At 51.1% G+C, this 17,911-nt stretch overlaps 2 protein-coding genes across 5 annotated transcripts; both read right to left on the bottom strand.

Annotated features, from left to right (window-relative positions):
* Nucleotides 1-940: 940 nt before the first annotated feature.
* On the bottom strand, nucleotides 941-5,767 carry Pygo2 (pygopus family PHD finger 2). 3 transcript variants are annotated; one of them, XM_087619709.1, is made up of 3 exons: nucleotides 5,461-5,767; nucleotides 5,015-5,170; nucleotides 941-3,577 (listed from the first exon to the last, which is right to left on the bottom strand). In XM_087619709.1, the coding sequence occupies exons 2-3, from the start codon at nucleotides 5,054-5,056 to the stop codon at nucleotides 2,513-2,515; spliced, it is 1,107 nt and encodes a 368-aa protein (XP_087475835.1). In that variant the 5' UTR covers nucleotides 5,057-5,170; nucleotides 5,461-5,767; the 3' UTR covers nucleotides 941-2,512.
* A 398-nt stretch (nucleotides 5,768-6,165) lies between these two features.
* Nucleotides 6,166-17,710, bottom strand: Shc1 (SHC adaptor protein 1). Of its 2 annotated transcripts, NM_053517.3 has the most exon segments (13): nucleotides 6,166-7,847; nucleotides 8,959-9,197; nucleotides 9,337-9,468; nucleotides 9,549-9,618; nucleotides 9,706-9,892; nucleotides 11,668-11,794; nucleotides 11,958-12,009; nucleotides 12,295-12,348; nucleotides 12,725-12,844; nucleotides 12,974-13,037; nucleotides 13,522-13,592; nucleotides 14,152-14,319; nucleotides 17,609-17,710. In NM_053517.3, coding segments are annotated over 12 exon segments (1,410 nt in total). In that variant the 5' UTR covers nucleotides 14,317-14,319; nucleotides 17,609-17,710; the 3' UTR covers nucleotides 6,166-7,718.
* Nucleotides 17,711-17,911: the final 201 nt, after the last annotated feature.

Below are 17,911 nucleotides of genomic sequence, written 5' to 3'. Positions count from 1 at the left end.
TAACATACATAAAATAAATCTTAAAAAAAAAAAAAGATTCTGCTACACACCCTATAGGATGGCTCAGGCCAGAGGAATGTCTCAGCTGGGTAAAACCTCCACATGTGTACATGCCTGCACCTCAACATGTCATACAAACACAAGGTAATACACTTTTAAGCAATCAATGGAAGGAGGTGCTATAATCCCAGCCCTTTGGAGAATGAAGAAGAGGATGTTAAAGTCCAGCCTGGGCTACAAAAGTAACACTGCACAAATTCCAAATCAAAAACCAAACTATAACAAAAGCAAGAAACTCAGACAAAAACAACAGGAGACTGAGGCAGAAAAGCATCCAGAAATTAAATGCAGGGCTGGATGTGACTTAGTGGTGAGCACTGTGGAGAACGAAGCACTTAAAAGCTTTCGAATTTTTATATATATGGTGTTTTGCTTGCATGGCTGCAGATTCAAATTACAGATGGCTGTGAGCTTTCATGTGGGTGCTGGGACTTGAACCTGAGTCCTCTGGAAGACTAGCAACTGCTCTTAACTGGTGAGCCATCCAGAGGACAAACTGCTAAGTCAGTTCTATCCTCCCACTCCGTGGGTTTGGGAGATCGAACTCAAATTCTCAGGTCAGCCCAAAGTATCTTCACCTTCCTGGGCACCCCAAATAAAATTTTGAAATAAAAATCTAGGCGCAGAGGAACTGAAAAGTTTAAATCCAGAGCTCAGGCAGATGCCAGAGGCCTTGGTTCCAACTCCTTCTGGCTTCCAGACTAGCCCAAAAATTGCTCCAAAAGCAGAGGTCCCCATATTGAGGACCTACAAAGTGGAACAGGGAAACCAGGGGCCTCCTCCGCTCAGCAGCTTAGAGCGGGGACAGCCTCACCCTCTATGCATCCTCCTAGCAGTGGCTTATCCCAACGTTCTTTGAACATTAACAAAGGAGTCCTTGTTTGGATTTTCATGTCATTTTATTAATCCAACCGTACAAAAAGATCCTGTAACAGCATCCCTGCCAACCCACTCTCTTCCAAAGAGCAGCAGAGAAGAACAAGGGGATGGGCCCTCCCCGGGAGCATTTTACAAACCATGGAGACAACACAAAAGTAGTGGCAGGTAACAGGTGCGAACAAAACCACAGCACAACACAGAGCTAAGCAGAGAGGCTTAGGAGCTGAGGGGCGCAGAGTAAGAAGCAGGTCCACCCTTGCCGCCTTCAGCTTCAAAGGCTGCCAACTCTGAGTGTCTTCTCTCTCCCCATGCAGGAAGCATGAGGACTGAGATGGGACGTCCCAGAGGGTAGCCTTTATCATCAAGATGGGCACCTCTGACTCTCTCAGGAGGGCCACACCCAAGCCTGCCTTCCCCACCCAGTTGAGGAATGGACATTGGGGTTAGCTGGAGAGAAGAGCAGCTGAGAGGGTCTCCTGATCAGGCCACAATCCCATTGCTGGCAGAGAGTGGTACAAAAATAAAAATACACCAAGCCTAGTTGCTGGATCACCAGGCCCAAGATGACATCGCAGGATAAAAAAGGGTGAGAGAAAACTTCGGGTTCTTTCAGCTCATAGTGTCATGGCTTTGAGGGTCCTACTGCCCAGCCTGTCCCCAAAGCCATAGCAGGGCCTCCCTTGGGTCCTTTCATCAGGGACGGAATGAGGTACAAGGTACATTTCCCCAAGAGAGACAGAGAAAATGAGTACCAGGAGCTGAAGAAAAGCACTGTCACACTGTGCACCAGACAAGCGGGGACAAAAGGGCTTAGACCTCCAGTCCAGATTTCCAGGGGAGCCCAAACTTCAAATACTCTGGTCACTCAGACCACATATCCCAATTTTTGGCAAAACATATGGTCACTGAGAGAAAACCACAAGAGAAGCTGAGAGAGGACCAGTGACTTTGGTATGAGGAAGGTGTCTTCTCAGCATCTTACCTACAGTCTTGAAGCCCCAGACAGACAATTGCTCTAGTCAGGAACGCTCCTGTTTCAAGGTATTTGGTGCTCCACAAGGAATGGAGTAAGTCAGGTCCAGGGGAAGCAAAGGGACAGAGAGAAGAGAGAAATCCCCACTTTTGTTTCCAGGACTGAAGAAAGGGGCTCTATCTCAGGGAGCGAAGAAACCTTGAACGCATGACTCCAAGAACTACAGCAGCAGCCATGGGGCTATGCAGGGATTGTAGGCACGGGTGTTGGGGTCATCTGCGCACAGGACATCCTTGCCCTCTGAAACTTCCTCCAGCCCCTTTTCTCTTGCAGCCTCGAGTTGGACTCTAGGAATGGCTCTGCTCAGCAAGACTTGTTTCCTGTGTCTTGGGAGGTACTCAGTGCACAAGTTCCCAGAAACAAACAAACAAGCAAGCAACCCAGGCTCTTCTGCCTGCCTGCCTGCCTGCCTCAGTTCCTTTTCTGCTCCCAGGAGCCATGCTTCTGCTCCATGGGGATGGGGAGCCAGTGGAAGACAGGAGCGAGAGTCACCCTGCAAGAGCATGGTGGAGATGTACACTTCCCCAAGCCATCGCACAGTCACCCATCGTTGGCAGCCACCAACTGGCCCATGCCCTCACGGATGTAGACGGATTGGATCTCCTTGGTCTTGAGGCAGAGATCACAGGCCCAGACGGCAGAGGCCTCGGTGGTCAGCAGGCCGTAGGCACTCTCGGTCATGCCGGTGCACTCACGGTGAAACCACTTCTGGCAGGAGGCCTCACACAAAATGGCATCCTGGTCATCATTCACCTCGCTCCGACAGGCACCGCAAGGGTACACCAGGCCCGGGGGAGGCTGGGGCCCTGAGCCTCCACCTGCCTTGCCTGGAGGTGCCAGACTGTTGGCATCTGGAGTGCCCCCACCTCGACCGCTGCTGCTAGGGGGGAAACTGGGCTGATTCCCATTAACAGCAGCAGCTGGGGAGCCTGAGTGGGGCTCCTGGGGAAAAGCAGTGGGGGCGGGTGGATTCAAGGGCTTTCCACCATCTTCACCACCAGGGCCAGGAAAACCAGGGTCTGGACCAGGGAAGGGACTTGTGTTGGGAGGCAGGCTGGGGAGTCCCTGACCAGGTCTCTGAAGAGAAGGACCAAAGGGTGCTCCTGGTTGGGTAAAGCGTTGGGGGAGAGGAGGAGGACCGAGCTCGCCTCTAGGGGGCTGCCCCATGGTGGGTGAGATCATGGGACCAAATCCCCCCACCGGGCCTGGTATCATTTGCCCACCAGGTGGACTAAAGTTTTGGCCCAGAGACTGGTTGAAGGGCTGACTGGGAAAGTTCATATTGCCTGGGGGCGGATAGCCAGGGCCCTGAGGAGGCATATTAAAAGCTGGACCCATAGGGTTGGGAGGAAAAGGAGGTGGCTGCCTACGAAGCGGCTGGGGACCCCCTCCTCCTCCAGTGCCATAGCCTGGGGGGACCTGGCCTGCCATGCCCCCCTGTACACGAAAGCCTCCAAAGGGTACAGGACTGCCAAGGAACGGAGGGCCCGCACCCCCCATCTTAGGGGCTCCGAAGTCATCCTCAAAAGGGTTAGAAGCGACCAGATGATCCACCATGGGGGTCGGGGGTGGAGCGAACTCCGTCAGATGTGAGTATGCAGGACCCTAGTGAAAACAGGAAGAAGATGAGAGACAGATGCAAACAAGGAGAGCACCTCAGACACAGCACACTCTCTGGAAGCTGACACAGCTCGGATCCAAAACTCTGACTGACATTAGACATGCTAGAGGGGGCAAGGCAGAGCCTGCGGTGCAACGACACTGTTTTTAAAAAACCAAAACACCGGGGTTGGGGATTTGGCTCAGTGGTAGAGCGCTTGCCTAGGAAGCGCAAGGCCCTGGATTCGGTCCCCAGCTCCAAAAAAAAGAACCAAAAAAAAAAAAAAAAAAAAAAAAAAAAACCAAAACAAAACACCAAAAGGCAGCTCCCTTCAGGAGTTGTATTCACATACACATATGGCTAAATACAACAATAATAATTTAAAAAACACCAAAAATCTCAAAAAATACAAAACCCAGGTCTGACCCCAAAGTAATTTTCTAAAATTTTTAATTTTGAGACAGTGTCTTATATAACCCAAGCTGACCCTGAACTTCTCACTCTCACCATCCTCCTACCTCTTTCTCTGGGGTGCATATATCTGATTTATGTGGTGCTGGGGTTTGAACTCAAGGCTTTGTTGCATGCTAGCTAGGCTAGCACTCACAATATTTAACTTTTTTCTTTTTATTCTTTTTTTTTTTTTTAAACAGTTTCTCTGTATAGCCCCCTGGCTGGCCTGAAACTCACAGAAATCTGCCTGCCTCTGCCTCCCAAGTCCTGAGATTAAAGATGTGCACCACCATGCACAGGGAAGTATTTAACTTTTTAAAAGCCTTGTATTTTCTAAACTTTTATAAGAGAACAACTGTCAAAGCACTGTAGCATTGTGACACTTAGAAAAGACTCAGTAAGCTGGGCCTGTGATACATGCCAGTCATGCCAGCAGAGATAAAAGCAAGGCTGGGCACCTTGTCTCAAAAAAAAGTAGAGTGCGGGCGGGAGAAATGGCTCGCAGGTTTTGGGCCCTTGCGGCTCTTGCAGAAGCTCTGGGTTCTATTCCCAGCACCCACGTGGTAGCTCCTAGGTGCCCTTCTCCTCCAGTTCTGGGGAATCTGACCCCTTCTTCTAGCCTCCTAGGGCACATGCACTCATCCAGGGGGTCCCCAGCACTGCAGAAACTGGTATGGTGTTGCACGTCTGAAATCCCATCACTTTGGAAAGCTGAAGCAGGAAGATCATGGAAACCCAAAGTCATTTGGCTACACAGCAAATATGAAGCCAGTCTGGGACACATGAGACCTTGTCTCCAAAAGGAAGGGAAAAAGGCTGGGCTAAACGTCATCAAGACAGAACTAGGACCCAAAAGGGAAAAGAGAGAAGAGTATTTCCACTTTTTCTTGATCCTGCACCTGATGGAAAGCACAGAAGAGCAACGGGGACACACTAGACAAAGCAGGAGGGGCTTCTAGGAAACACTCCCACCACAGACCCCCACTTACCTGAGTATTGGACTTTCTTCGCTTCTTTTCAGGGCTCTTCATTTGCAGACCTGGAAGAGCAGCAATGGGCAGACGGAGGCAAGTTTTCCTGAGGTTTCTACAGTCTCTTTCCTCCCAGCCACTCTCCAGACTCTAACTTCCACGCACACTTGCTTACTTATTTAAGAAACAGGGGTGAAATATGAAAAATGGCTAGTATGACTACACTCTCAGCTACATCTTCCTTCAAATCAAAGATGACCCAATCTCTTCAAAACTACCAAGTTTTCTCAATTCAGTGTCCTCCAAAACCTAAAGTGTTGTGTGACACCTGTCCCCAACCACTGACCCTTCTCCCCTGAGGCTACCTCCAAGCTTCTAGGCAACTTCCCCCATCCCCCAACCATTCCATCTGAGGTTCCAGGGTCCTAGGCCTCCATAGCCCCTGCCCTTCTCTGCGCTCTCACCGGCCTTGCCCTGCTTCCTCCCGGTGCTGGGCGGCGCGGGGGGTGGTGCGGGGCCGCTGCCTCCCTCCAGCTTGTCCGGTGGGGGCGGCGCCGAGGCGGCCATGGATTGGGGGACCCGAGTCAGCGTCGGCGGGGGATGGAGGCGTCCTCAGGCCGCACCATCGCCCAGACGGGAGTCAGGGGCAGCGCAGCCCCCCCGAGCAGCAGCAAGCCCTAGTCACGCCGAGGGGGAAAGCACAGAGCTGGAGCACCAACTGCGCGCCTGCTCCAGACTCACCGCCCGCCCGCAGCCACAGCAACCGGAACCGGAACTCCAATGGGTTACCACCACCAAGCACCGTGAGGAGGGAAAGCTGGGAAGGGACCAGACGCCGCACCCAGGAAGGCTGGGCCTCGTCACGCCACTCCTCCGAAGTGCCGCTTATCGCCACCCTAGCTGGCTGTAGTTGTGTGAGACGTACCACTCAACAGGGGCAGCGTAAGCTCCGGGTGGGCCTCGGGGCGGCCCGGACACGCCCCTTCCCGCTGTGAGCCAGTAGCCTTGCAGACACGTCCCCACCGCACAGCCTCACAGCTCCCCACTGTCCCCACTGGTGTTGAGCGCTGGCTTTGAGCCCACTCAACCTAGCCCCGACGGGGTCTGCCGCCATCTCCCACTGACAGCCCCCATCAATCAGACTTTTCAGAGGTGTTGAGAGGCCGAGGTAGAAGAAATACGGACTTTAATGAAGACTATTTCCCTTTGGTATAAGACATCCAAACCAAAAATAGGCGACAGCCAAGACTGAAATCCAGTCGACCACTCCTTGTCCAGAAAGCCTTCAGAGTAAGCTTGCAAGGTTTCTGTGCTGGCCTGGCCGCATCTGCCCTCAAGCAGAAGGGAGGATCTAAAGCTATCACATAATTCCACAACACTGTTCAGCCAAATTTCTGCTCAGGTGTCTTGAGGAAGAAGGAGGCGGGGGCGGGGGGTAGGGGGAGGTACGGGACCCTGTCCTAGTTAGGCCAGGGAGTAAAATTCCAACAAGATGTTTTTAAAAAAAAGTTTGGAAACGTCAACGAGGTGATGTATAAATGTAATTGATTATCATAATTCTGTGCTCAAAAGTCAGCAACGAAAAACAAAACTAGGAAAATAAATCTACAGCCCTAAAATGTATACTTTTTTTTTTCTATAAAAAAAGAGAGAGAGAGAGAGAGAGAGCAGTTCCAGACCTGCAAATGGTATTGGGGATTGTCTACTGCTTCAGTCTCCAGGCCTCCATAAAACCCACTTGGACTGCACACATACTGGAGGCCCAAGTGAGCCACACACACCTGTCCCAAAAGAGGGAGACTGATGGGGTTACAGTAACGGCTACACTTTGGCTGTAGACTATAACACACATGCAAACATGGGAGGGGTGGGCTTAAGAAATGTATACAGACCCCTTGGAAGGAAGGCATTGAGGTCAGGAGGCACTGAGCAAGATGAGTCCAATCCTGCCCCTCCCCAAGGCTCTGGGGGTAATTGTTCTTTTTGGTTTTTTGGAAACAGGTCCTCTCTCCATAGCCCTGGCTGTACTGGAACTCACTGTTGTAGGCCAGGGTAGCTTCACAAATCCTCCTGCCTCTGCCTCCTGAGTGCAGTGATTAAAGGCATGTGTCACCACATCCTGGCCTGGGGCAACCTTTAAAGGGCTGTACATCCAAAAGCAGAGGAGATGGTGGCCACTCCTGCCCTATTCTCCCCAGACACAGGAAGGGATGCTGAGCAGAACAGGGTTCCAGAAGTCAAGGTGTCAGTAACCCCTGTCCACATCTGAAGAGCCTGAGAACTCTGCATAAAGTATCTGCAGACCTATGATAGTCGAAGGCACAAAGTTTTAAGGAGATGCATAGGGAGTAGGATATGTTAAAAGGGGTCTGGGGTACCCTGAAGACCAGGAGTAAACCAGAGGTATGATTATTTCCCTTCCCCCAAAGGGCAATTACTCCACTGGGTCTAACACCACAGGGTATTTTCCATTATAAAACCCACCCTTTTGGGGGAAGGGCATCAGGTTGGCACAGGCAAGGCCCAGACAAGGGACCACTCTGCACATTAATACTTTGGTGAGGTTTGGGCAGAAGAAGGATGCTTTCCCAGGCTCCTAAAAATCCTCTCTCAAGTGGGCACTAAAGCCGTGTCCTTGCCGCTCAGTTCCCACCAAGCAGCGGCCCCACGAGTACACGGTAGAAGGGAGTGGAGAGCGTCCTCCAGGAGAGGCTAAGAAGGATCACACTTTTCGATCCACAGGTTGCTGTAGACACAGCTCACTGCCTGCAGAGATGATGGGTAAGTGATTGTCCATGTGGTAGCTGATCAGGTGACTGACACTCTCAAAGCGGTGATCCTTTGTCCGAACCTGGGAAGGGGCAAATAAGACGGTCAGTTCAGGAGAAGAGCTCAGTAAGACTTTAGCCTCCAAGACTGAGGAAGATGGGCCAGGTCAGCCATGATTATCTAGGTTTCTTTACAGAGAAGACAGTCACACAGGTGGGAAGGGTCGGTGAAGGAGACCAGAAGTCACAGAAGCCGACGGTGAAAATCCTGACTTGAAGGAAGCTGGAGTCTCAAAAGTGAATACACAATGCTGAAACAATGTGGAAAGAATGCTGAGAAAAGAAAAGCTGGGCAGTGGTGGCACAGCCTTTAATCGCAGCACTCAGGAGGCAGAGCTAGGGGAGCTCTTGAATTCGAGGTCAGCCTGGTCTACAGAGTGAGTTCCAGGGTTACATAGAGCACCCTGTCTTGAACCCACCACTACTCCCCGCCTAAGAAAAAGAAGAAGAGGAGGAGGAGGAGGAAGAGGGTGAGGAGGAGGAGGAGGAGGAGAAAGAAGAAGAAGAAGAAAAAGAAGAAGAAGAAGAAGAAGAAGAAGAAGAAGAAGAAGAAGAAGAAGAAGAAGAAGAAGAAGAAGAAGAAGAAGAAGAAACAACCAAGGTTGTATGAAGTAGTACAACAGGTTAGATTTGTTAAAAAGAACACTGAGTGTGAGGCTAAGGGGCTCCATCCAGAGATTCCGGACTCCTCTTACGAGAGGAAATTTGGAGTCTCTACCCCCTAACCATCTGACACGGGGCATCACTACCTTTCCAGTGTCATTTCCTCACTTAGTAAAGAGGGTTCAGATCAAGTAAACACTCTGTAGGTCAGGTAGGTTTCACTGGGATTTTTTTTTTTTCCCGGAGCTGAGGACCGAACCCAGGGCCTTGAGCTTGCTAGGCAAGCGCTCTACCACTGAGCTAAATCCCCAACCCCTTCACTGGGATTTGAGGTCTGGTCAGAACTGAAAAAAATACAGCTCAGACTCAAGGACAGCAGGGAAGGAACTTTGAGCCACTGCAGGCTGATGCAAGTAGCTAGCAGAGCAAAGGAGGCCCCCAGAAAGTCTCTATCGAAGAAAGCCTAGAAAGCAATAAGGAGAGGGCAAGGTACCTTTCCTTACCACCCCCTCCCACACCTGTCACACTTACCACACCTTCAGGGTCCACCAGAAGCAAGTGCTTGGGCTGCCCACTCTGCAGACCAGTGAGCACGTACTGGCCAGGTGTGGTTGTACTCTCTCGCACCAAGAAGTCACCGTTGAGCTGCAGCAGCGCCTCAGCCTCCCGCCGGCTGAGTTTCCCATGAAACCAGGACTCCCCTTGGAGCTGCTCAGCCATGGACATGGACTGGGGAGCTGGCGGCACCCGGAGTGCATCTTCGAAGGGCTCTAGGGGTGTAGAGATGGCTAGAAGAGCGAGCTTGCCCAGTATACACCCAAGACCCAGGCTCAGTGGGGAAGCCAGACAGGAGACAACAGGCAGAAAAGAAGAAACAACAGAAGGTGGGGCTACAAGAGACTCACTCACTCATGTCAAAGAGGTCTCGGGGTGCACTGCCATTAACAGAAGGATTTGGGGGTCCAGCCCCACCACCAGCTTGCCGGGCCTTGTCTAGATTCTGGATGTTGACATAGGAAGGATCATCGAAGAGTTCTCTGCCTGTTAAGGATAAAAAAAGACAGCATCAATCCCAGCCCTGCCTTCTGTACTCCTCTCTGTTCTATCAGCAGTGTTCACACCTGGGCACGGTGGTGGAGGCAGCATCTGTTTACGGACTTCATGGTCTCCTGTAACATGCTGCCCTATTGGCTGTAAAAAAAAGAAAACTGGGTGAGAGCAAGGCCCTAGCCAGCCATTCCCACCCTGGCCTTAAGTATCTCCACCCTGGCCCCTTACCAGTGTAGCTCCCAAGTGGCTGGGCATCTGGGTACTGGGCAGAGTGGGTCGAGCAGCCCCTTCCCGAAGCCTCATATCTACCACTCCACCAAGAGGGGGTTCCTTCCCTGGGAAGTCATTGTAGTACTGATGGTCAGGGGGCTCTTCTTCCTCCTCATCCCAAGCTGAGCCATCAAAGCCAGCCATCCTGAAAAAAGAAGGAGCGAGAGAAGAGGTAGGTGTAAATACGGAGCTAGGAGACCCAGGGAGGGAGGAAACCAGTGACCACATACCAGCATATACTGTGGTCAGCTCTAAGGCTTGGTGCTGTAAGACTGGTATTCCTTCCACAATTTAAGAAATTGCAATAAAGATTGGGGTTGGAGAGATACATACAAGGTCTCTCAACTGAAAGGAGATAGATTTGAGATTTAATTTGGTTTTGAATTGAAAACTCTCACTTTTGACAGCTATGCTACCTCCAAAGAGGGATGGGAGCTCCATCAAACAGAGAGGGATGGGAGCTCCATCAAACAGAGAGGGATGGGAGTCCATCAAACAGAGAGGGATGGGAGCATTATCAAACAAAGGGAACATCCAGAATGATTTCACATACAAAGCCCCTGGTGGCCACATTGTTTATCTCTTGTGACTTTAAGAAAGCAGCCTGGGGATCTCAGGTCAGAGGTGCTGGGGCTGGGGCATAGCTCAGTTGATAAAGTCTGAGGGTCAGAATTCAGATCCCCAGGTTCCATGTGCAAGCCAGACCACTTTTCCAATGGTGGCCACCTATAACCCCAACACTCTTGAGGCAGACAGGATCCAGACCAATCTGGTTGCTGCTAGCTAGATCTAGCGAGCTCCAGATCAGAAAGAGATCCTGCCTCAATAAAGTGTGAAACACCAGAGGAAGACACCTGACATCAACTTCAGACCTCTACACATACACATACAACATATGCCCCACACAGACATGCACACTCGCACACACGCACACACACACACACGTACATACAAAAAAAAGAAAAAGATAGTCTCTTAAACCAGATTCTTTTTTCTTCCTTTCTCTTTCATTCTTTCTTCCTCCCTACCCCCTTTCTTTTTTCCTTACCTTCTTTTTAGTTTTTTTTTTCTTTTTTTTTTGTTTTTGTTTGTTTTTTGAGACAGTGTTTCTCTGTGTAGCTCTGGCTGTCCTGAAACTCCCTGTGTAGACCAGGCTGGCTTCAAACTCAGAGATCCACTGTCTCTGCTTCCTGAGTGCTAGGATTAAAGGCCTGATTACGATCCAGACTCATTTGAGTGTCAGAGGCAGGAAAACACAGAACAATGAACGGGGGAGTACGGTGCTCTGGGGTTAAGAACACTGCTGACGTTGCAGAGGACCCAGGTTTGGCTCCCAGCACTCACATGGCAGCTCACAAACACCTGTAATTCCACTTCTAAGGGATCCAATGCCCTTTTTTGGCTTCCATAGGCAATGCATACACTTGTATATGCAATAAATTACACATATGCATAAAATAAAAATAAATCTTTAAGAAAAGTGAAAGTGTACAAGAACACAGGGCTAGGCCAAAAATGAGGAACTTAAAAATTAAATGTTGGGGGGCTGGGGATTTAGCTCAGTGGTAGAGCGCTTGCCTAGGAAGCACAAGGCCCTGGGTTCAGTCCCCAGCTCCAAAAAAAAAGAACCAAAAAAATAAATAAATAAATAAAAATTAAATGTTTATCCAGTAAAAAAAAAGCAGTCTGCTGAGAGGTGCTGGACTAGAACTCCACCTCAGGCAAACAAAAGATAGAAAGTGTCCCTGCAGCAGGCCTTCAAGTCTTTCCCGATGAGCCACTGGAGAGCTAACACAGCAGGAACAGGGTCATATAGGTCACATCTTTTCTGAACCCCTTGTAGCTCAAGCAGGAGAAGAAATCCACTTCTCAACCCCAGTCTGAGGCTCAAGAGCTGCCTCATCCTCTTCCACAGCTCACCTGTCATGGGGGGTGACCAGCTTGGGTGGATTCCTGAGATACTGTTTGAAGCGCAACTCAAAGGCCTGCCCGATGGTGCTGATGACGTCCTGAGCAAGTCCTTCAGGACACTCCAGGATATGGCAGGCTGGGCACAGTGGAGACGCCAGTGAACTGAGGCAGGGTGCTAGCAGAACATGAGGGCAGGAGCCCCACCCCAGCCCTTCCCAGCAGGATAGCCCTATCGAGTGTAACTGATCACTTGCTTCTCAGAGAATTGGTCCCACCCAGTGCTGTCCCCCACGCCTCACCTCTCTGATTCACAGGGTCTTTGGCAACATAGGCAACGTACTCAGCTGTGTCCTGGGGAGGGCAGATCCAGGAGGCCAGTTAGCTAGAGTTTACCTCCTGACCCACTAACTCTGTCCTTTTTACATATTTCACAATCCTTGTGCACCACTTCTTTAGCCAGTATTTTCTCCCTCCCTCTTTTGGTTTTTCAAGAAGGATTACTCTGCATGGCCCTGGCTATCCTGCCTCTTGAGTGCTGGGATTCTTGTGTGGCCACCACTCCCAGCCTCTAGCCAGCATCATTTCAGCCCCTAGTTTCTTCTTCCCCACCCGTCTTTTCTCTGTTCCCCAACTCACCGGATCCCCACCAGATGCGAATGAGATAGATTGCATGTGATGGTTGGCAATGATCTGATGAGGGCAGGGTGGAGAAGGAAGGAATGGTAAAGGTCAGGCAGCCTCAGGGCTCCACGTGAACCCACCCCAGCATAGAACCTTGGAGCCCCGGGATCATTCTCTTGGCCTTTTACCCTGCATTCTCCTAATTTCTTTCTTCTTTTGGTGGGGTGAGGCACAAGGTCTCACTATGTAGCCCTGACTAGAACTCAGATTCCTCTGCCTTGGCCTCCTGGGTGCTAGGATAAAAGGTATCACTATACTCAACCTTCCTAACTTCTTCCTCTTCTACTCTCCAGTTCTTCCTGAAGACTGCAAGTTTTTGGCCTCCAATCCCCACTTGATGCTCCCATAACTAACTATCCCTGGTTCCTTCGAGCAGCCTACCCACCTGTTTGCAGTCTGCTGCCATGAGGTTAAGGCTGCTGGTAGACACAGTGAGAGTGATCGGCATTCCAGCAAACTTCAGGTTACTCCTTCCCAGGATAGAGCTGAGTGGGCGGCTGCAGGGCTAGGAAGGGCCCAGAGTCTCAGAATCTGAGTTTTCCCAGCATAAGGAAATACTCACCTTCTCCCGACACGCCCTGCACATGCCTTCCCCTGCCTCCAATCACCCAGCCCCAACACCAACCACACATACCTTTCTCCTCCTCGTTGCCCCTTTGGCACCAGGCACAGCTTCACACACCAAACTGATAGCCTCCCTGGAGAAACAGGAGTACTCAGACCCACCATGGGCCTCCCCCTGGCTAGGGCTGCCACAGAGCTGGGGGAAGGGAAGACCAGGCCAGATTCCCAGAGCACTCCAGGCTCTTTGTCGTGGTGGATTGAATTAAGGGCCTTTAATATTTGATGACACTGAGGGGCCGCTTCCTGGCTGATTGGGTTAGGGCCTCAATGGCTGCAGCTCCACCTCTTCCCAGCTCCCGAATGTTCCATCCCCTTCCCTAAAGCATCAGCAACCTCCTACCCCTGCTGCCTTTTCTAGTCCATCTTCCCACAGTCTCCAAGGCTGGATAGTTAGGTGAGGTGGTGCTCCACACCAGAGCTGGCTCCTTCCAGTCAGAACTACTTCTGTAACTTTCAGTTCTCTGACCACCCACGAGAAATCGCCATCAGCACCACCACCAAATGCCCAACTTCCTCCTCTCCCTGGCTGAGATTTCTGTAACTTCAATCCCCACTAACCTGGTGACCTGAGTCCGGGTATTGAAGTCAAGGGCTCGCATTGACTGTAAGACCTCCACGCAACCCATGTACTGTAGGGGAAGGAGGGAAGAATGGATCAGCTGTCCCCATCCCCCACCCCACACTTGCCAGCCCTTTGCAGAAGGTTCTAGGGCTTTGCCTTATCCCTAAGGAAAGTAAAGGTGAAGTAGCTTTCCTACTGCCTGGGGCTACCACCCCATAGGTGTACTGTGAAGGGGAAAGGGGAAAGAGGAAAGAAAGACCACAAAGAGGAACTTCATGCACCACAGAGACATTATGAGAGGAGTAGCAGGTATTGGGTAGGATGGAGTGACATCTCTGGAAAAAGGAGGAGTCTAAAGGGAAGAATCAAGAAGTCATTTTCATTCAACTTTTACCAAAAGCCTCTGATGTGCTTGAGCATTGTGTAAACTGGGGAGTGGGGACCAAAGGAGGAAAGGCAGAAGATTCGCAGGCTAAATTAAGGGCAGAGAACTGGAGAAGGAATGCACCAGGTTTAAGAACTAAGAGAATGGCACAGATGTTCCAGGGGGAAGAGCAGGAAGTCCCGACAAATCTGGAGGAACTGGAAGGGGTATGGGGAGAGTAGAAAAGGGGATATGCACTCACCCGAACCAAGTAGGAAACCCCAGGTCCCATGACTTTGTCGTTGGGATGCAGCCAGCCTCGTGTGGGCTTATTGACAAAGCTCCCGTGTCTGGTCCACTCCTCGCCCCCCAGCTGGCCCCCTTCTACCCGAGTCCTGCGCCCGCCGCCTCCACTCAGCTTGTTCATGTCCTGGAGGAGGGGCAAGAGGCCTGAGTCCCGAAGGGCTGCTCCTGCACTCCCTTCCCCATCTTCTGCAGCTTTTCCTGGCTCCCCTTTAGGTCCCAGGCGCCCCCCAGCAGGATTGGCCAGCTTCAAGTTGCTCATCCGGGGAAAGAAGGAACACAGGGTAGTCGGGCTATCGTCCCCGGGCAGAGGAGGCAGAATGGGTCCCAGGGATGAGGCTGATGGGGAAGGCAGCTCCTCCGGTGGAGTAGACCCTGAAGCCCCCTCCTCCAGCGATGACAGAGACTCATTCCGAAGTGGGTTGTACTTCGGCTTGGGGGGTAGAAGATCCATGGCTGGGGTGAGAAGGGGGGCTGCTGCCCGGCCCGGCCCCCCTGCCAATTCAGGCAAGGGGGCCAGGCAGGGGGCATCCCCAGACCCTTAGCCTAGTCTGACCTCGGCAGCCGGGTGATAACAGAGGACCTGGGGAGGCGAAGGACAAGTGACCTCTGCTCTCCCAACTCAGACCTAGACAGTTTCAAACCACATCCTGGCCCAGCCCAGCTAGGAAACCTCGTCTGGCTGAGGAGTACAGGCTGGACCCAGAGCTGACTGGCTCCTCCCCAGGGGCGGGGAACTAAGGAGAGAAACCAATCCCCAGGACAGTGCTGACTCACAGGCTCAGAGGGGTTGAGACACCTCCCCACATAATTTGTGTTAGCCAGGCCACTCTCCCCAGCCCAATACAAACAACTAGTGATCTGTCTGGGAAGGAGGAGGTGCCGGGCAAGAAAGAAAGGAAGAATAAGCAAAAGAGAAAAAAGAAAGGAAGGAGTTAAGGAAAACTCTGGACCAATCCAAACAGACCTGGGCAAGCCAAAGAGAGCAGGAAGACCGGGAAGACTGGGAGGGATAGGAAGGAAACAGAAGCTGCTGGGCGGGGAGTGGGGGGAGGGAAGTTGTCCCTCAGAGTTTAGCATTTCCTTTCCAGACCCGGCTGAAGACGTGAATCCCTCACCCCCTAGCCCAGACCACCCCCACCCCCACCATACAGTGAGTGAGGTGGTAGCTCCAGGGAACCTGGGCCATTAGCATCCACCCCAACAGCTGAGGACCAGAGTTGAGAACCAGGAAGGGAAGTAGTCCCAGTGGATGTACTGCGAGGCCCAGAGGAAAGACAAAGCTGAAATAGGAATAAAGGCTAATTCGGGTGGTGCATCTGGGAGCTACCAGACAAGAGCTAGAGCAAGGCTGTTTCTACAAGTCACCAAGGACCAACAGACTTGGGGGTGAGGGTGCTCTTCCAGAGGCCTAGTGAGGAAAGCCCCCAGAGGATATAGAGATCTGGCCACCCCTTAGACCTACAGATATACTTTTACGCCTTATAGGCTACACACCCCACCAGACAGTGTACTTCACACTAGTAGAGGAGTTGGCCTTGGAGGTAGGAGAAAGAAACACACAGAACTGGTGCCTACAAGCCACAAAGGGATAATAGGGCCATAAACAAATCTGTGTTAATAAAGACAGGAAGGAGAAAGGGATATCAGAAGCTGGAATCTGGCCATAAGTGCATAATAATACCAAACCCCTATTTCTTTGCCCACAGTTTCCTGCCACAGCTCTGCTGAAGGCCATTCAGGAAGTTAAAGAAAGTGACCAATCAAAATAGCTCCGGATTAAACTATAGCTTTATTCACTTTTTAAAAAGTAACCAAACACAAGAAGTAAAAGGTACTTTTTTGTTTGTCTGGTTTTTCAAGACAGGGTTCGTTTGTGTAACTACATTGACTGCCCTAGAACTTGCTTTGTAGCTCAGGCTGGCCTCAAACTTACAGAGAATCACCTGCCTCTGTCTCCTAAGTAGTAGCACTTAAAGCAGGTTAAATATCATGCTTCATTCGTTCACCTGTCCTTAGTCCCCATCCCAGAAAAGCTGTTACTGAACACCACGCCTCTTCCTTAAAAGAAATTCTGTCATTCCGTTTGCTAAGACCTCAGCTCTTAGGCACAAGAGGAAAAAAAAATCTGCCATAGCCTTACACTCCCAATCACACAAACACACATCATGCTGTTATCTTGGGAGATGGCTTTCTGTGGTAGCTTTCATATCCAAAGGTCAGGGATGATCAACAGATGCGCACATGTGGAAGAAAGAGTAAGCACAAGCCTTTAAATTTACTTAGAGATTGCCTACTGAACCAAAGGCTAGGTAGTGGGGGCAGGGGAAGAGCCGGGTCAAACACCTCAGCACAGCAGGGAGGAAGCTGGAGTGGCAGGAAATTGCAGGAAATGGCGAAAGCCTCAGGAATGTTTCCAGCAGGGAAGGTTAGGCAAGTGGGGCCAGGATGAATGCCAAACTCGAGTATCTGGTTAGGGGGAGGGGTCTTGTAAAGGACACTAACCCCTACTCCTGTCTCCAAAACAGTTTTTCTTTTGACAGCAGAAAAACTTCCACTGCTTTTAGGCTCACACAAACCATGCTAAGTCCAATCCAAGGAAGGCGCCACCTATGGCTGTCTTTAGGATGGGGTCTGCCCAAGAAAGGAGCAGAATCAAGAGTCTCTAGAAAAGCCACTCCTTCATCCACGCTCCAGCCGTAAACGAAACTCAGCCCCTTCAACTTAATTCACTCTCGTACGTTATAGGAGGGAGAAACGACGCTGCCTATATGCTCACTCCTTACAACCACAATTTTCAACCTCCCACCTTATAGAGCACCAGAGCTCAGGAAAATTAAGCCCAAGGCTTAAAACAAGGAGAGAGATATAGAAAGCGGATGAAACGTCCGGAATTTAAGACCTGGGTTTTGCGGTACTGACCCAAGCCCACCAGGAAGGAGAGTTCTGAGGGGACCAGGTCCCTAACAAGGAGTACGGCACATTTCCCAGGGTCAGACGTGGACAGTGGAAGAGGCGGGTACCAAAGGGGCGGGGTTCCAGAGAGGCGTCACTTTTACAAAGTCAATTCGTTCTTTCTAAAGCAAGGTTTTCCCCCTTTTGGAAGCCAGGCTTTTAATAGACTAGGTTTAGCCGAGAATTCTGAAGAAGCAGTTTCAGAGAACCAGAAAGACTAATCTTGTGGTGCTGGGAAGCATGTCTGGGGTTAGATTCCCAGGGAAGTAAGACCACAGGGTGTGGTCACGATAATAAGAGACAAGTCGGGGTTCAGGGAGCCCCTTGAAGTTGGAAGGTGGGACTTCCGGAGAGGGGTCTCGGGGGCGGGACTTAGACAACAAGACCGGAAGTAGGGTCCTGGGAGAGGGGTTCCGGGGTGGAAGAGGAGTGGGTTGCCCCAGAGAGAAGTCTAGACTTACCAGGGTCTCATGGAGTCTCCGCACCGCACCGCGGGCCGATCTGGTTCCGGACCACGCAACTGTCTGCTTAAGTCACCGCCCCAACTTTCACCCCGGCCTGGGCCTCCCCAGACAAACTTTATTACACTCACTTCCGGCCTCACTAACCCCTGACCCCCTACCTCGCCGTCCCTCCTTTACCCGTCTACTTTCCAAAGCTGGCCAATGACTGCGCGAGCAGGCTCAAGGGGCGCAGTGAGAACCAATAAGAATCCTAGTTTGACCCAGCTCATTCTTCAGAAACCTGAGCACTGCACTCCATTT

The sequence above is a fragment of the Rattus norvegicus genome, chromosome 2 (genome assembly GCF_021556685.1).
Source record: "Rattus norvegicus strain SHRSP/BbbUtx chromosome 2, alternate assembly SHRSP_T2T, whole genome shotgun sequence".
In the NCBI taxonomy this organism is placed as follows: domain Eukaryota; kingdom Metazoa; phylum Chordata; class Mammalia; order Rodentia; family Muridae; genus Rattus; species Rattus norvegicus.
The sequence above is the reverse complement of the archived record's forward strand: the minus strand, read 5'-3'. Positions and strand labels throughout refer to the sequence as shown.